Source organism: Rana temporaria, chromosome 10 (genome assembly GCF_905171775.1).
Source record: "Rana temporaria chromosome 10, aRanTem1.1, whole genome shotgun sequence".
Lineage (NCBI taxonomy): Eukaryota > Metazoa > Chordata > Amphibia > Anura > Ranidae > Rana > Rana temporaria.
This window is the reverse complement of record NC_053498.1, coordinates 34,849,153-34,867,825: the sequence shown is the minus strand read 5'-3', so window position 1 is coordinate 34,867,825 and position 18,673 is coordinate 34,849,153. Positions and strand designations below refer to the sequence as shown.

The 18,673-nt window shown below is 45.7% G+C and overlaps 1 protein-coding gene across 2 annotated transcripts in view; it reads right to left on the bottom strand.

Annotated features, from left to right (window-relative positions):
* Positions 1-8,916: 8,916 nt before the first annotated feature.
* TBC1D17 (TBC1 domain family member 17) overlaps positions 8,917-18,673 on the bottom strand; it is a 125,023-nt gene continuing 115,266 nt past the window's right edge. For both annotated transcript variants that reach the window (XM_040327529.1, XM_040327530.1), the window contains exons 16-17: positions 17,448-17,534; positions 8,917-9,456 (exon numbers count right to left, since the gene is read on the bottom strand). In XM_040327529.1, coding sequence (XP_040183463.1) covers positions 9,244-9,456; positions 17,448-17,534 — 300 coding nt within the window. In that variant the 3' untranslated portion in view covers positions 8,917-9,243. The remainder of the gene's footprint in view (positions 9,457-17,447; positions 17,535-18,673) is intronic.

Below are 18,673 nucleotides of genomic sequence, written 5' to 3'. Positions count from 1 at the left end.
GCCCGCCCACGTCGCCGCGTCATCGACGCGGCGACGGCGCGTACACGCCCCGCGTATTGTTTACGCGCGGACTTCTGTTCGATGGTGTGTACAGCCATCGAACAGAAGTCCCCGGGCAGACATGTCCGATGAAAACGGTCCGCGGACCGGTTTCATCGGACATGTCTGCTCGTGAGTACAAGGCCTTACAGTTAGGATGCGTGTTATACGCCGATAAATACGGTACATTGAGTTAGTTTAGATAAAAATGTAATGTATTGCTGTATTTAGGTAGCAGATCTGCTTTAAATTATATATTAAATTATAGACAATAACATAGAATATATCATATTTTTAAAAGGGAACATAACCCCTTGAATTTCTTGGTCACTGCAGTAGCTAGAGCTGACCTTAGACGTATGCGACCTGCTCAATTGCAGAGTCCCATGCCTTTCTGCATGCAAGAGGGGCCCATCTCCTGAGAACATCTATTCCCCATCCAGTCCCTGGATCACAGAAAGATGGTATTTATGAGCCCCCTACTATGGGCCAAATAACCTCAGAAAAATGATGCTCCTCTTAAAATTGTCCTTATCTGGCTTGTGACACGCTTGTTATAACAGGACATTCCACTGGCTGCTGGTTATACAGCCCCCCCCCCCCCCCCCCCCCGGCTTCATAGTAGCATGACTTCCCCTGTCTTCTGGTAACATGGATTCCCACTGGGCTCTAGTATTGGTTACATGCGGCCAGTGTGGCAACATGGCACCCGGTTTTAGGCATCTTGGCAACATGGCATTCCACAAGCAACATAGCTCCCCATTGACTACGTCACCATTCTGACAATATGTTGCCTCTGACAATCTGATGCCTTTTTCTAGTTATGGCAGCATGGCATGCCACTGCCCAACACCAACCCTCTGGTTCCACTTACATCTCAAAGTATGTTCACTGCTTAAACTCACCCATGCTGTCTGGATTAAAAAAATGGTCTCTAACGTAAAAAAAAAATAGGAACTTAAATGAGTTCCTATTTGCTTATGGTGCCATGAACCTAGATGCCAATTTGGTTGGTCAGTGGAAAACAGTCAATAAGTTAAACCATAACTATGAGAAGGCATGTGTTGCCCATAGACAGTTGGGGCCAGATTCACAGAGGAAATACGCCGGAGTATCTACTGATACTCCGGCGTATTTTCAAATTTGCCGCGTCGTATCTTTAGTTTGAATCCTCAAACCAAGATACAACGGCTTTTGGCTTCGATCCGACAGGCGTACGGCTTCGTACGCCTTCGGATCGTAGGTGTAATTCTTCTGCGCCCGCTGGGTGGAATTTGCGTCGTTTTTCCGAGTTGGGTATGCAAATTAGCTGTTTACGGCGATTCACGAAGGTACGGGCGTTCGTCGCATTCTCTTACGTCGTCGCCAGTCGGCTTTTCCCGGCGTATACTTACGGCTGCTATTTCATGGCTTATATTTAGACTGCCCATGTTAAAGTATGGCCGTCGTTCCCGCGTCAAATTTTAATATTTTTTTTTTTTGCGTAAGTCGTCCGTGAATAGGAAAGGACGTCGCCGTTCAAAAGATTACGTCGGTGCGACGTCATTATGCGCAAAGCACGGCGGGAAATTACAAAACGGAGCATGTGCAGTACGTTCGGCGCGGGAACGCACCTAATTTAAATGACACACGCCCCATTTGAATTAGGTGGGCTTGCGCCGGATGGCTTTACGCTACGCCGCCGCAAGTTTACAGGCAAGTGCTTTGTGAATCAAGCACTTGCGCTTAAAACTTGCGGCGGTGTAACGTAAAGGACATACGTTACGCCGCCGGAATTGTATGTGAATCTGGCCCTAGGTTTCTGCTTCTAAATACCCCAAATAGTACTAAAAAGATGAAAGATAAATATATGGACTAGTCGCTATGAGTAAAAACCATTGCTCCTACCAATTAACAATTGGGGCTTATTAAACAGACAGTATACTGCAAAGTGCCACTACTTCTGTGCACACACATCACTGCCCAAAATGCCAACAACAAAAGAAACTTTATTAACACTTCGATTTTCTTTAAACTATTTAATGGTACAAAATCTTTAAAATCTTCCCAAATAATAACATCTCCCCCAGATCCCTATTAAAGATAAAATTCTGTAACTTATTCTGCAAGGTCTTCATTTTAACAATCCACAACGCAGAGATATGGCGATCTATGCATTGTGGTGCGCTGGAAAGAAAAGTGCACGTGCATTAAAAGTTCTGTTGTGGTACACTGGCCGTCCTTTCAAAATTAACCAGCTCTCTTCCACCAACGCATGTTGCAATTTACCCCAAAATTATGAATTCAGCCTAGACAATTGATTGGAAGTTCCCACAGAAAATTATATTTAAAAATGCAAGATTTTACTGCAATTTTTTTGCGTTTTGCGGTCAAAATGTTTCTATCCTGAATGTGATTCTTCCACGTTCAGTAAGGGAGGTTGGGGGAGGTTGAACTCACCCTAACCACAGCCGCTCCTAAACCAGGGGTCTCCAAACTGCGGCCCGTGGGCCAGATGTGGCCCTTTGCTAGCCTTTATCCGGCCCTTGGGGCACAATTCCACCCAATGACACCAACAATGGGGCACTATATCTTCCACCGATACCAATGACGGGATACTATTCCTCCAACTAATAGGGGGAATACTCCTCCTCCTATTGACCACCAACCCTGAGGCCATATTTATTCTCACTGATGTCTGGCCTGTGACATTTTCTGCCCCTGCTGGCCACAATCCGGCCCTCCTAAAGCCTGAAGGACAATAAAGTGGCCCTTTGTTTGAAAAGTTTGGAGACCCCTGTTCTAAACTATCCTAAAAGCCTTTATGGCTTAAAGGGCTCATGCACACAGGATGTTTTTATAGCCGCTGTTAGGGGCATCTGACGTATTTTTTTACTGCCTCTAAATGGCCCTCCATGTTAGTGCGTCCAGGAACAGAGGCTGTTGAGTTGTAGAAACGCAAAACGCGGCTAAACACTATAACAAGTGTTTAGCCACGTTTAGCTGCTTTCGGCGTTAAGACGATTTTACATTATAGGGTGTGTTTTTACTGTAAAAACGCTAATGCCAAAAAAAACGCGAATAAACGCAGCTAAAATTGCGTGTTTTTACAGCTGCTTTTTCCTGGCGTTTTTTTAAACGTCCTGAGTGCATGAGCCCTTATAGAGCCGAGTTTGGGTGCTTTGGCAAAAAAACATCAAAAGCACCTAAACTCAAGTTTAAGAGTTGTAGTGTACATGAAGCCTAAAGCCTCGTACACACGATCAGATCGTTGGCAGGGGATTGTCTGTTGACAGACTGTTGGCCTAAAATCTGACCGTTAGTACTCTCCTTTAGACAATTGTTGTCCAACATTCTGCCAACAAATGTTGAAGGACATGCTAGTAAATTTTCGGCGGACGACAGTTTCACGATTTTTAATGCCACCTCCATTGTTTAGCTGTTCGATCAGCCGTGACCTAGGACGTTTGGACACTTGGTGGCCACCTCTGTAGCTCCACATCTCTAGTCTGCAAGGCTCAGCCGATTGCACTTCATTTTTAGTGCCTTCATGGTTATGTACTAACACCCGTCAGGTATGCATACCTCTGAACTTTAGAACAGCGATGTTCTGAGCTCAGTCAGCCTGTGCTTTTCCCCACGTCTGTGTGTGCATGTGTTGATGCGTGGGGGCGCTTTTTGTGACAACGTTGTCAATTGCATGTTTTTAGACTGTGGGTCATTTTGTATATCTATTTTTCGAAACTGTCAATAAATGTATTTTCTATAAAGATTTTTTTTTCTATTTTTGGCACACTGTAGAGTTACCAGTCTGGTTCCTCGTTTTGCAATTAGGATCATACTTGAAGTTCAGCTTTAACTATCCCTATGGAATGGATTTTTAAGAAATTGTTAGAATTTATTCCCAAAATGTAATTTGATTCCTTTTAATGGGACCTTAGCCTCTCGGAAGACTGTCAATCAAGAAGGAACGCCCATTCCCGCAGCCCATACCCGGAAGCGGCGGAGAAGATGCATCTCGTAAACGGGTAAGTACGGATCATATTTTAAAACAAATAGCCGATTCCCCTAGACAAAACGAGCATGCATCTAAGGGGAAAATGTGTTCTCTATGGGTGAACCTCCGCTTTAAGTCAGTGGTCATCAACCCTGTCCTCAGGGCCCACTAACAGGCCAGGTTTGCAAGATAACTGAAATACACCACAGGTGATATCATTTGGTGCTCAGTGGTTGCAGTATTCTAGTCTGCATCTCCCCAAGGTAAAACATAAAACCTGGCCTGTTAGGCTGGGTTCACACTATTTCACTACTTTCATCCTACTTTGCTCTGCTACATTGGTCCTACACTTATCCTACATTGGTCCTACATCCATCCTACTTTCATGAACAGGATACTACTTTGGTCCGACTTCAATGATATTCAATGGGCCTGAAGTAGGATCAGTGTAGGACCAAAAGTAGTACAGGGAGCATTTTCAAAGTCGGACCGACTTGTGTAGGACGCTACAAGACGCTCTCATAGGGAAACATTGAACACAGAGCAACGTAGGATGAAAGTAGTGTAGTAGTGTGAACCCAGCCTTAGGCTGCATTCACACCTGAGCGTTTTGTAGCCTGAAGCTATAAAACGCTAGAGGGGAAAAAATACATTATTCTCTATGGAGAATTTGGGCGTTTTTGAACGTTTGTATTCTACGGGCGTTTTGACGCTTTAATCTGTTCTGTGAAATAGAACATTCACCCAGGAAGAAGATAAAAAAAATCTACAAACATAGCAACAAGAGTAATGAAAGAGATGATCATTTTTCCTATTGGCTAAAATAAAAAACAACGAAGTTCAAAAACGTCGGACAACGCTGTATGCAAACGCACGAATACGCGCAACAAAACGTGCGACAAAACACCAGAAAAAACGACCGAAAACGCTACGCTCAGGTGTGAATGCGGCCTTAGTGGGCTCTGGGTTGACGACCACTGCTTTAAAGCGGGGGTTCACCCAAAAAAAATGTTTTAACATTACATTCAGGCTTGTGATAATGACATTAGGCTGTTTTTTTTTTTAAATCCTTGCCGTACATACCGTTTTATGTACATTTTCACCGCGGCTTCCGGGTATGTAATCTGCGGGAATGGGCGTTCCTAATTGATTGACATGCTTCTGACCGGCACATACAGCGCATCACGAGTTGCCGAAAGAAGCCGGACTGCGAGTCGGCTCTATACGGCGCCTGAGCACCGACGTTCGGCTTCCCGCAAGCCGCAGTGAAAATGTACATAAAACGGTATGTACGGCAAGGATTTAAAAAAAAAAAAAATAATGTCATTATCACAACTCGCCTGAATGTAATGTTAAAATTTTTTTTTTGGGTGCACCCCCCCTTAAGTGGCCTTGTCCTATAATCTAGGAACTACTTTTCTTCCCTGGACTGCTGTACTGGATAGAAGGCTTGCAGTCTCCCATGCTCTGTTTGTATTACTTTTACCGCAGGGTGAGCTTCTATAAAAAGGCACTTTTGGAAGACAAGCTGCCCATTCATCCCCGCGATAAGCCCCACTCTTATCTCCTTCTTCCTCTAACAGGAACAGAGATCAACTTCCTCCCCAGAAAAAGTAGGATGGAAACACGCCACAGGAGGCTGCAGGCCATGATGTTTAGAAAAGCACAACATGAATTTCATGTGCGTTCCTATGCACTGTGCTGCAGCGTGGGTGCATTATATTAGATTGTTGACGCACAACGCAGTGCGGTGCATTACTGCAGCACATAGCTGTCCTAAACATAAACCTCAACTTAAATCTAGCTTTAAATCTCAAGTCCATTCATAAATATTTTTTCTGACTATGCTGTCACAATGAATATTAAAAAAAAAAATGTATTAGCATTAATAATACTGCAGTTGCAATTGTCATGTGCAAAAAAAATCTATGCCTAAAGCTGTCCATAGATGTTTTTTTTTATTATCAGCCAGTGAGCTGATTGAAAGAAACCAAACAGATTCCCCCATCCACCCAAGCTTGGTAGATGGAGGAATAATCCCTGCTGCGCCATTGTATTCTGACCCCTCCCCTGTCAAAATACACTGATCAGCGCTGCAGCCGATTGCTGCAGTGCTGATCGAATGAAAATTTACCAACAGTCTAGTCTGAAAGGATTCAATCGTTCGATCAACTCCTCTTGAACAGAAACAGCCAATGATGGATCAAATTTTGCCAGTCCCTACTGTACTGACCAAACTTCGAGATACGGCCAGCTTCATACACTAATGCTGAAATCCTCAGCTGCGAAGACACACAGGAGGGTGCAAACGCCTAGTGCATTACCCCCCATGTTTATTAAATTCAAAAGCCAAAAACATTCAAACATGAGAACGAATACGAATACTCATTACGGTCAACACTGAGGACAAGGGGGCACTCTTTACGTCTAGAGGAAAAGAGATTTCACCTCCAAATACGGAAAGGTTTTTTCACAGTAAGAGCTGTGAAAATGTGGAACAGACTCCCTCCAGAGGTGGTTCTGGTCAGCTCAGTAGATTGCTTTAAGAAAGGCCTGGATACTTTCCTAAATGTACATAATATAACTGAGTACTAAGATTTGTAGGTAAAGTTGATCCAGGGTAAATCCGATTGCCTCTCGGGGGATCAGGAAGGAATTTTTTCCCCCTGCTGTAGCAAATTGCATCATGCTCTGCTGGGGTTTTTTGCCTTCCTCTGGATCAACTGTGGGTATGGAGTTGGGTGTATAGGATTTTACTGTGTTTTTTATTTTGTTTTTTATTTTTTGTGGTTGAACTGGATGGACTTGTGTCTTTTTTCAACCTGACTAACTATGTAACTATGTAATACTGTGGGTCTAGAATTGGGTATGTATGATATTTTTTATTTTTATGGTTGAACTAGATGGACTTGTGTCTTTTTTCAACCTGACTAACTATGAATAAGCGCATCAACAAAACTCCAGCCATAGGCGATCACCTAACCTTGAATGCCGCAGTTTGAAGGCCAACGTGTTTCTGGGGACGTGCCTCCTTCTTCAGAGCTCTATAAAAAGGGGGCACACCTCCCAAAACAGGTTAGCCTTCCAACTGCGGAATACATGGTTAGATGACATTGGCTATGGCTGGAGTGTTTGATGCGCTTATTCGTTGTCATGTTTCAGAGTATGTTTTTGGCTTTTGAATTTAATAAACGTTGGTGGTGGTAATGCACACTCCTATGTGTTTTTGCAGTTTTTTTGGAGATTCCCTTCATTGGATGGAACGTTACAGGTTGAGACACCATCGGATGTATGAATGTTTGAGCGTTGGAGTGTTAGAAGTTTTCTGTGATTTAAATCCTCAACGCCAAAACAAAATGAAGAACATTAAAAAAAGGTAGATACCGTATTTATCGGCGTATACCGCGCACTTTTTTGCCCTGAAAATTGCCGATACCCGCTTTCTCGCGCCAAGTTTGAATACTGCGACAGCATATACCGAGCGCAGTACACTCGTGTATAGTCGGGCAGTTTCGGCTCCTCTCACGCTCACGTCCTGGACATTATTCAAACTCGGCGCGGGAAACGAGCGGGGAGGACGCCGCAGAAGGACGCCGGACCCGACGAAGAGGACACCCGAAGCCGCAGACGGACCCCGGACCCGACGAGGCCGCCGATGGACGCCGCGCAAGACACCAAAACTGTAAGTACAAAAATCTTTTTTCCACAGGAATGCGGGTCCACTTTAGGTAAATACGGTAACCGTGTCAAATGCCCATTTATGATTTGGACCATGATCTAATTCAGGGGTCTCCAAACTTTTCATACAAAGGGCCAGTCTACTGTCCTTCAGACTTTAGGAGGGCCGGATTGTGGCCAGCAGGGTTAGAAAATGTCCCAAGCTCAGCATCTGTGAGAATAAATATGGCCTCAGGGTTGGTGGTCAGTGGAAGTAGTGCCCCATTATGGTATTAGTAGGAGGAAAAGAATCCTATCATTGGTATCCGTGGAAAACATAGTGTCATATTGCTGGTGACAGTGGGAGGAATAGTGCCCCAAGGGCCAGATAAAGGATAGCAAAGGGCCACATCTGGCCCTCGGGCCGCAGTTTGGAGACCCCTGATCTAATTAAACAAATACTATTGTATTCTCATTTTTCAGATTAAATAGAAGAAATTGAGGCGATGCAACAAGGCTACATACTGCATGAATAAAAATCTCACTGGCACCAGCTAAGGAGATAAAATCCTATTGTGCAATCTGAGGCCTCGTACACACGACGGGACATGTCCGATGAAAAGGGTCCGCGTTTTCATCGGACATGTCCGCTGGCGGATTTTGGTCTGATGGCTGTACACACCATCAGACCAAATTTCCCGCGGACAGCGAACGCGGTGACGTGGCCGCGGCGATGACGCGGCGACGTGCGCGACCCTGGAAGGTCAATGCTTTCACGAATGTGTCGAATCACTTCGACGCATGCGAGGGCTTTCGGCCGAGCGGACATGTCCGGTGAGTCATATAGACGACCGAACATGTCCGACGGACAGGCTTCCAGCGGACATGTTTCTTAGCATGCTAAGAAACATTTGTCCGCTGGAAACCTGTCCGATCCGCCGGAAAATTGTCCGGTCGGCCGTACAGACGACCGAACATGTCCGCGGACCAGTTTCAGCAGACATGTTTGGTCGTGTGCACAAGGCCTGACACAACGTATCCCACCTGACGCTAGTTTTGGAGTTATAAATGGAGCATTAGAAACCCCAGGCCCAATTTAATGGCTGGTTTCTGACAAAGCTAGACATTAAAATTCTGCAACCCTATGAAACAAAATAATAAGTTCCAAGTTGAAAGCTGGGCATATCAAACAAACGATCAAAATTCACGCACGTAGTAAACAATGGTAAAAAATGACAATCCCATAATATTGAAATATTTTACACAATGGTGTTTTTTTTTATACAATGAGCTTTCATGGTTCTTTATGTATTTGCATGCTCCCAAGACATGGGTGGAGGGGGGACTGCGTGTTTATACACTTGTCAGTATACAGACTTTGAAAGCTCTTCTATTGCCGACAACGGAATCCTTCATTCTCAATAAAGGTCAATTTTTTAGTAACCATCGATGGATGTGTGCGTGTGATCACATGACTGTGCGGAAACCATATTAAGGCTGAAGTACTAGACAGGAGCCTGCTTACAAAACGTGGACTTGTCACACGGCAGGGCCTTCAAACATGGTCCAGGTCAGGGAGACAGGCTCTGTGATGTTGTGGTGTCCTCTGTTGGCAGGATCTCAATGCTACTGTCAGGCTGGCTTGGGGATACACTTTCAGTGAGGTCTAATTCCTGGACTTGACTTGGAGAAAGCGGCTGGGGAGAACTGGCGGTGTCTGTGCTGGGTGCTGGGCTCTTCACCTCGATCAGGCCAAGAAGCTCTTTAACATTAAGAGGCAACTCCTGCAGAATAAGAACAAAATTGGAGCATGAACATTCAACCTGCAATTCATTTGGAGATGCTTACGTTTAAATTGCAATTGTGCTGGAGCTAAGACTCTTAGAGCCGATTCACACTGACTCAGGCGCCTGACAAGTCGCGTCCCATTGTATTCAATAGAACTGTTTTAATAGGAGCGACGCAAGTCGCTCCGACTTAGAAAAAGGTTCTTGTACGACTTTGGGGGCGACTCGGGGCAACTTGCATTGACTTCTATACAGAAGTCATTTTGCAAGTCGCCTCTGAAGTCGTCTTCAGGACGCCTTGTCGAGTCGCCCCCGAAGTCGTGCCGCCCCAGTGTGAACCGGCTCTTAATGTAGAGCCAAGATCTGCAATCTGTTGTGTGTAATAAAGGTTACTGCAGTCAAAAATAGAATCTAAAGTAGTAGGCCTCACCAGTGTTACAGGAATCCTCTTTAACCACTTAACCCCCGGACCATATTGCTGCCCAAAGACCAGAGCACTTTTTGCGATTCGGGACTGCGCCGCTTTAACAGACAATTGCGCGGTCGTGCGACGTGGCTCCCAAACAAAATTGGCGTCCTTTTTTTCCCACAAATAGAGCTTTCTTTTGGTGGTATTTGATCACCTCTGCGGTTTTTATTTTTTGTGCTATGAACAAAAATAGAGCGACAATTTTGAAAAAAAATGAATATTTTTTACTTTTTGCTATAATAAATATCCCCCAAAAATATATAAAAAAAACTTTTTTTTTCCTCAGTTTAGGCCGATACGTATTCTTCTACATATTTTTCGTAAAAAAAATTGCAATAAGCGTTTATTGATTGGTTTGCGCAAAAGTTATAGCGTTTACAAAATGGGGGGTATTTTTATGGCATTTTTATTCATATATTTTTTTACTAGTAATGGCGGCGATCATCGATTTTTTTTCGGTACTGCGACATTATGGCGGACACTTCGGACACTTTTGACACATTTTTGGGACCATTGGCATTTTTATAGCGATCAGTGCTATAAAAATGCATTGGATTACTATAAAATGCCACTGGCAGTGAAGGGGTTAACACTAGGGGGCGGGGAAGGGGTTAAGTATGTCCCTGGGTGTGTTCTTACTGTGGGGGGGGGGGGTGGCCTCACTAGGGGAAACACTGATCCTTTGTTCATACATTGTATGAACAGAAGATCAGCATTTCCCCCGCTGACAGGACCGAGAGCTGTGTGTTTACACACACAGCTCCCGGTCCCCGCTCTGTAACGAGCAATCGCGAGTGCCCGGCGGCGATCGCGCCCGCCGGGCACCCGCACGGGAGTCACGGACGAGCGGCGGCGCGCACGCGCCCCTAGTGGCTGCTCAAAGAGCCGACGAATAGCTACGGGCTCTCGCCCAGGAGAGCCGACCTGCCGCCGTAGAATGATGGCGGCTGGTCGGCAAGTAGTTAAAAGCGCTGGCGCCTCCAAGACGATCCTATGGTGACTTTCTGAAAGTCACTATTGGTACAAATTTTGCCAATTGGCCGTTCAGGCCAAGAGCTGTCATACGAGTGCTGTACCCAAGGTGATGCAAAAGTAGGCATCAGTGGCGGTTGGTGCTCCAAATTTTTGGGGGGTGCAAACTGAAAAAAACAATTGCCAGGGACTGTGCCCCATCAAATGCTGCCAGTGTGCATCCCAGCCCGGCACTTACCTGTCTCGGCGCTATCCTCCACCCTCTGAGTACTCCATGTCTTCTCCCGTCCTCTGCTATGATTGGATGACTGATTGGCTGAAGCAGCAGGCGCTGTGATTGGACGCCTATCAGGTGACAGGTAACCAGGCCCAAGCACCTGAGTGGCTGAGAGGCGGGGCAGTGCTAGGAAAGCAATTTATTCGCTTCCCTAACACAACAGTGATTGCGCCCGCTGTTTACCAGCCTATGGCTCTAATCAGGCGCTTCCAAAAATAAAAAAAACGCTGCTGTAATTCAGATGCCCGGCACCCGTAATTCAGGCTTCCGTCGCCTGAAAACGGGCCGGGTACCCGAATAGGGGGAGTCGGGAGCGACCATAGATAGATTCATTCAATGCATGAATCTATCTATGGTAAAAGAGGGGTGACAGGACAGAGGGGGCGGTGCTCCTGCGCCCTTTATGGATGACCGCCACTGGTAGGCATACTTTTTATAATAATTAACATAGTTTATTCAAATTTCACATGTTGGTAGAGTAATTCTTCCTCTTTTGTAGCTCTCCTTTTTCATTTTTATTAATGCTGGCAATACTATGTTCCTCATATGCTACCGTAGGGTTCCGATGGTAGTTAAGAAATAGTGGCCTAGGCAAGATATTAAACCTTTCGGTACCTTGCATTTTTCTCTGTGAATGCCATGGTGTTCTCTGATTGGACCAGGTGGAGGTCCCCCACCCCACCCTGCCTCTCCATCTCATCCAATCAGAGAACATCATTGAGAAAAATGACCAGTGCCAGTGAGGCGACCCCCTGTGGCCACTATGCAGCAGAGCAGCCGCTTGGCACAGGACCCGGAAGATGGTGGTGATTACTGAAGTATTGGATACTACAATGATTTCCAGCTTCCATAGAAATCCCCCAGGTATGAAATATGCATATTTACACGGGTCATGCTGGACAAATGTAAAGGTGCTATAAAATCCACAACTCTAATTCAGATTTAACTTTGCCTGGGATGTACCTTTAAGACTTATCGTATTTCTATGTAACCAAGTTCTTCGCAGAATACGCGTAAGCTAGTCTAAATAATTATATATGGAAAACAACACAAATCTCAAATTACTGCAGAGGATCGCAACAGAGGTGAAATCCTGCCCTTTGTTTAACAGAAACCTAGATACATAGAGCAGGATCTATGTTTAGGATAAATCTCACTACACTGCATTTTCCACTACAACGTCCTTGCTATCTTGTTCGCATTGCAATCTCTTCAAGGATATTTCATTCCTCTATTTTTGGTGGATTCAAGCGGAGAAAAATACTCTGACAAGGGCAAATGAGAACTACCTGATCGGCTATTGCACTACAGTAAAACCTTGCTTTGCGAGCATAATTCGTTCCAGAAACATGCTTGTAATCCAAAGCACTTGTAAATCAAAGCATTTCTTTTTACAGGGCATAAAAGAGAAGAGAGGCACCTCTAAGTGTAGCAATAAGTTGCTAAATGTTGTACCTTCATTAAATGTAACCATATTGCTACACTTAGGCCCCTTTCAAACGTCCGCTCCGCTCGTCCGTTTATTACAAGTCCGTTTACGGACTTGTAATACATCCCTATGGGATCGCGTCCGTTAGCGGATGGAGCATCCGCTAACGTCCGCGACCGTCAGGATCTGCTTTTGCGGACGGAAGAAAACCCTATGGCCTCTTTCACACGGAGCGGACCGTTTTTGTGTCCGCTCCGTGTGTCTGCAAAAGCTCAGCGGGGATCATCCGTAATCCCCGCTGAGCTGTCGGCGGATAGGGCGGTCCCCGCACACAGTGCAGAGACCGCCCTGTCTCTGCTCCGCTCTCCCCTATGGGGAATCGGATGCAGACGGACCGTCTGTCCGACTGCATCCGATCCGTTCCGCCGGACGGAAGAAAAATATGGTTTTCTTCCATCCGCAAAAGCGGATCCTGACGGACGCGAATGGTCGCGGATGCTCCATCCGCTAACGGACGCGATCCCATAGGGATGTATTACAAGTCCGTATACGGACTTGTAATAAACGGACGAGCGGAGCGGACGTCTGAAAGGGGCCTATTTTTCTTCCGTCCGGCGGAACGGATCGGATGCAGACGGACAGACGGTCCGTCTGCATCCGATTCCCCATAGGGGAGAGCGGAGCAGAGACAGGGCGGTCTCTGCACTGTGTGCGGGGACTGCCCTATCCGCCGACAGCTCAGCGGGGATTACGGATGATCCCCGCTGAGCTTTTGCGGACACACGGAGCGGACACAAAAACGGTCCGCTCCGTGTGAAAGAGGCCTTCTTTTTTTATACTCAGTTATGACATGACGCTACTCTTATATCAAGACATCGCTTGTATATCAAGGCAAAATTTATTAAAACATTTTGCTTGTCTTGCAAAACGCTCTCAAACCAAGGTTTTACTGTATTAACATATTTAACGTATTGTGATAGGAGCAGGATGATATTTTAAAGGGGTGTTACCCCCTGAATCCTTCCACACTCGCTCTTCAATGGTCACATGGACAGCTGTAATAAAAACTGATATTGTGCCCTACTGGGGGCCATGCGGCTTCTTGTCGTCCCCAATACTGTACACCAATGTCTCCGGGAATGGAGCCGATGTACCTCTGCTGTTAGCATTCTTTCTGCTGGTACCAGACTATAGGAAAATTGGGCGAACGGTTGTCTGGTTTTCCTCGATGTTTCACAGCAAGTGAAAAATTTACATATGACAAAGGCTTTTTTTTTTTTTGTTGTTTATTGTTTCTGATCGCGTTAGAATCAGATTTTTCTCGTACGAAAACAGTACACGAAAATCATTAATTCTGTTCACATACAAGAAATTTTTTGGAGTATGTCCCTTCGGAAATCTTCGTTTGGAAAGTATGAATTGGATGTTGGAGTTGTGAACACACTTTGCGAAAATCGAAACGATTGTTCCTTCTATGGAATTTTTCTTCTGATCTTCTTATAGTGTGTACCCCGTTTAAAATGGTTGTAAAGGCAGAAGGTTTTTTCTCTTAGAGCCCTTTCACACTGGTGCGTTTTTGCCGTGTTTTCGCGGTAAAAATAGCGCTATTAAAACGCTCATAAAACGCCCCCTCCATTGAAATGAATTGAAAACGCTGTAAAAATGCGGTAAAATTGTGGCGTTTTACCGCTATTTTAACGCTCCGCTATAGGCGTTTCCAGTGTAAAAGGGCTCTTAAAGCGGATCTCCACCGGGAAAAAAAATATTAAAAGCCAGCAGCTACAAATACTGCAGCTGCTAAATTTTAATATTACCTGTCCTGGAGTCCAGCGACGTCGGCAGCAGAGGACAAGCGATTGCTCGTCACTCTGCTGCCCCCCCCGCCATCCTCGGTGAGGGAACCAGGAAGTGAAGCATCCTGCTCGGTTCCCTACGGCGCATGCGCAAGTCGTGCTGCATGGTGCTTACTGGTCCCCGCTGTTTTCTGGGAGCCGTGTGTTTCCCAGAACGGGGGGGGGGGGGGAGATGGGATCTGACGTCCTGCCCACAGTCTACCTGCAGACTGTGTGGCCGGAAGTGGGTGCAAATACCTGTCTTAGACAGGTATCTGCACCCCCCTCCCCCTGAAAGGTGACACCAGAGGGGGAAGGGTTCCAAAGAGCGGAAGTTCCACTTTAGGGTGGAGCTCCGCTTTAATGCATTCTATGTATTAAGAGAAAAAGCCTTCTGTGTGCAGCAGCCCCTTAATACTTACCTAAGTTCCCTCTTGATCTACCAATGTCCACAAATGCCTCAGTCACACAGGACTCTGCCTTCACTAGCTCCCACTGCTGTCAATCTAAGTCAGTTAGCCAAGGAGGAGAGAGAGGGCAGGGCCTAACCCCAGCTCAAAGTCTGAATAGATACACAGAGCTGTGGCTCGGCTCGGGTGCCCCCATAGCAAGCTGCTTGCTGTGGGGGCACTCAACAGGAGGGAAGAGCCAGAAGCACAGAAAACAGGAGAATCGGGGCTGATCTGTAAACATCCACTGCACAGAGCAGGTAAGTATTACATGTTTGTCATTTTTATAGAAAAAAAAAGCAGACTTTACATTAAGGATATATGTAAAGGACAGCTATGCAGGAAAGCTTGCCAATTTTCTGCCAGCTGCTACTAACAGACACTAGAGGGGATATTTTATTTGGAAGAAAACCTGACATTTTTATGCGCACATTTATGGCTAGTTTATACTAGGGATGGGATCACTTCTTTAGAAATATATAAGGGGTCCATATGGTGAACTTGGTGTTGAGTTATTCACTTTACGGTCAACACTGAGGACAAGGGGGCACTCGAAGTCTAAAGAAAAAGAGATTTCACCTCCAAATACGGAAAGGTTTCTTCACAGTAAGAGCTGTGAAAATGTGGAACAGACTCCCTCCAGAGGTGGTTCTGGCCAGCTCAGTAGATTGCTTTAAGAAAGGTCTGGATTATTTCCTAAATGTACAGAATATAACTGGGAATGACATTTATAGGTAAAGTTGATCCGGGGAAAATCCGTTTGCCTCTCGGGGGATCAGGAAGGATTTTTTTTCCCTGCTGTAGCAAATTGGATCATGCTCTGCTGGGGTTTTTCGCCTTCCTCTGGATCAACTGTGGGTGTATGATAGATATATATATATATATATATATATATACACACACACACACACACACCGTATATACTCGAGTATAAGCCAAGTTTTTCAGCACATTTTTTTGTGCTGAAAATACCCCCCTCGGCTTATACTCGAGTTACCTTTTTGCGCCTGATCTCCCAGATTTTGGGGAATCTGGTACCAGCCGGCTGTAGGTCCCCTGGACCCCAATCTAGGCACACATGTAGCCCCACTCTTCCTCTACAAGTGTGCAAAGTTTGTTGTCCAGGGGACCACCGAATTTTCAAAGCTGGGCACCACTTCCATAGACTCCCATGTTAAACGGTAATTTCTCCGGTGATTTTGGAGACCCGGTACTGGCCGGTCCTAGGTTCCCTGGACCCGGAACTTGGCACTCATGTAGCCCCATTTCTTCTCTACAAGTGTGCAAAGTTTGTTGTCTGGGGGACCTATGGCTGGGAAGCACCGTTTTTTCAAAGCCGGGCACCCCTTCCATAGACTCCCATGTTAAAAGTCAGTCTAGTCATGTACAGAGTGAGGCATGGGCATAGCGAGGCATGGGCACAGTGAGGCATGCAGATGGACACCCTGGGCCAGATTCACAGAAGAAGTACGCCGGCGTATCTACTGATACGCCGGCGTACTTTCAAATTTCCCGCGTCGTATCTTTAGTTTGAGTTCTCAAACCAAGATACGACGGCATTTGGGTAAGATCCGACAGGCGTACGGCTTCGTACGCCTTCGGATCTTAGGATGAATGAAGAATTTATATAGCGCGGCGCATGCGAACTAAATCGCCTCTGGATGCAATACTTCGGCGCCCGCTGGGTGGAGTTTGCGTCGTTTTCCGCGTCGGGTATGCTAATTAGTTGTTTATGGCGATCCACAAAGGTACGCGCGGTCGTTGCATTCTCTTACGTCGTCGCTAGTCGGCTTTTCCCGGCGTATAGTTAAAGCTACTATTTCATGGCTTATATTTAAACTTGCCATGTTAAAGTATTTTTTTTTTTTTTTCGTAAGTCCTCCGTGAATAGGAAAGGACGTAACGCACGTCGCCGTTCAAAAAATTACGGCGGTGCGACGTCATTTCGCGCAAAGCACGGCGGGAAATTTCAAAACGGAGCATGCGCAGTACGTTCGGCGCGGGAACACGCCTAATTTAAATGATACACGCCCCATTTGAATTAGGCGGGTTTGCGCCAGACGGATTTACACTACGCCGCCGCAAGTTTACAGGCAAGTGCTTTGTGAATCAAGTACTTTCCCGTAAAACTTGCGGCGGTGTAACGTAAATGCAATACGTTACGCCGCCGGAATTCTACGTGAATCTGGCCCCCTAGGCTTATATTTAGGTCAATACGTTTCCTTAGTTTTTTTGTAGTAAAATTGGGTGCCTCGGCATATATTCGGGTCGGCTTATACTCGAGTATATACACACACACACACACACACGACTGACTATGTTGCAGCACTGTGACATGATGGGGGAGTCACAATTTGGTTTTGGAGGAATTGTTTTTCTATTTCATCTCATTTTGTGTTTTTTTTTGAGTGACACATTCACTTTAAAACAGAAAAAATACCCATAAACACCGCTACCCATACTGATGAAACCACAGGCTGGCTGTCAAATAAGAGGCAATGGTTAGGTCACAAAGCATTGGCGGTGCTGCAGTGTTAGCAGCCACAACCCCGGCACTCACCTGACAGTGTGCCAGCTGCTGATTCAGAGCTTCAGCCCGACACAGAATGTCCTCCACGCTCATCTTCATGGTCAGCTCGTTAATGTGCTGAACGGAGGCAAAAGCAACAGATAAATAAGGTCTGCAGAAACATACTGTATGGGAAGTGATATTAAAAAAAAAAAATCTAAAATCACAGGATAAGCAGAAAAAGTAGCGCATAATACATTTTTGGTCGTTTCCATGCAAAACTCTTTTTTTTATTCTTATTGTATCACTATGACATTTAAAGGGTCAGCACATCCAGAACTGATATTACTGTTTTTGCTGCTGGAGAACTAAACTCACTATACTTACATCCTCTCTAACTGTACAAAGTCCCTTAAGACGCCGGCATTTTCTCCCCCACTCCTTTCGAGTGCTGGTCTTCGCGCATCTTCATTGGCTGGCACGGGAGGAGGTGACTCCTGAGTCAGTCATCTTGGCACACAGAGTATGTGATGTAAACGGAGCTGTGCATGCCCAGCTCAGTTTACATGCCACAGAAAACTGCAAGCAGGTAGATATTTCATTTCTTTTCTACGATAAATAGACGGCCTGTTCACAAACATTTTTTAACCCCTTCCTGCCACTCAACCCCTTAAGACCCCTTTCACACTGGGGCGTTTTTCAGGCGCTTTGGCATTAAAAAAAGCCTGTAAAGCAACTGAAAGAAGCCTCATCTGCAATCCCAAATGCTTTAAGAGCCCTTTCACACTGCCAGCACCTAAAAACGCTGGTAAAGCGCCGCTTAGACCCCTTTCACACTGGGGCGTTTTTCAGGCGCTTTGGCGTTAAAAAAAGCTCCCTTAATGGGAAGGGGGCTTAAGGAGCGGTGTATTCACCCCTACCTTAAGCGCTGCAAAGAAGCTGCTTGCAGGACTTTTTTTTGACGCCCTGCGATTGCAGATGCAGCTTCTTTCAGGCGCTTTTTAACGCTAGGACCCCTTTCACACTGGGGCATTTTTCAGGCGCTTTAGTGTGAAAGCACTCAGGCTTTCACATTGGGATTGCAGATGCAGCTTCTTTCAGGCGCTTTACAGGCGCTTTTTTTTTTTTAACGCTAAAGCGTCTGAAAAACACCCCAGTGTGAAAGGGGTCTAAGAGCTTCTAGCTGCCAGGAGGCAGAGGCGGCTGTCATCTGATTGCAAGTATCAGGGGAGCAGATTGTCAGAGCAGAGTGTAGTGTGCCAGTGATTGGGGACACA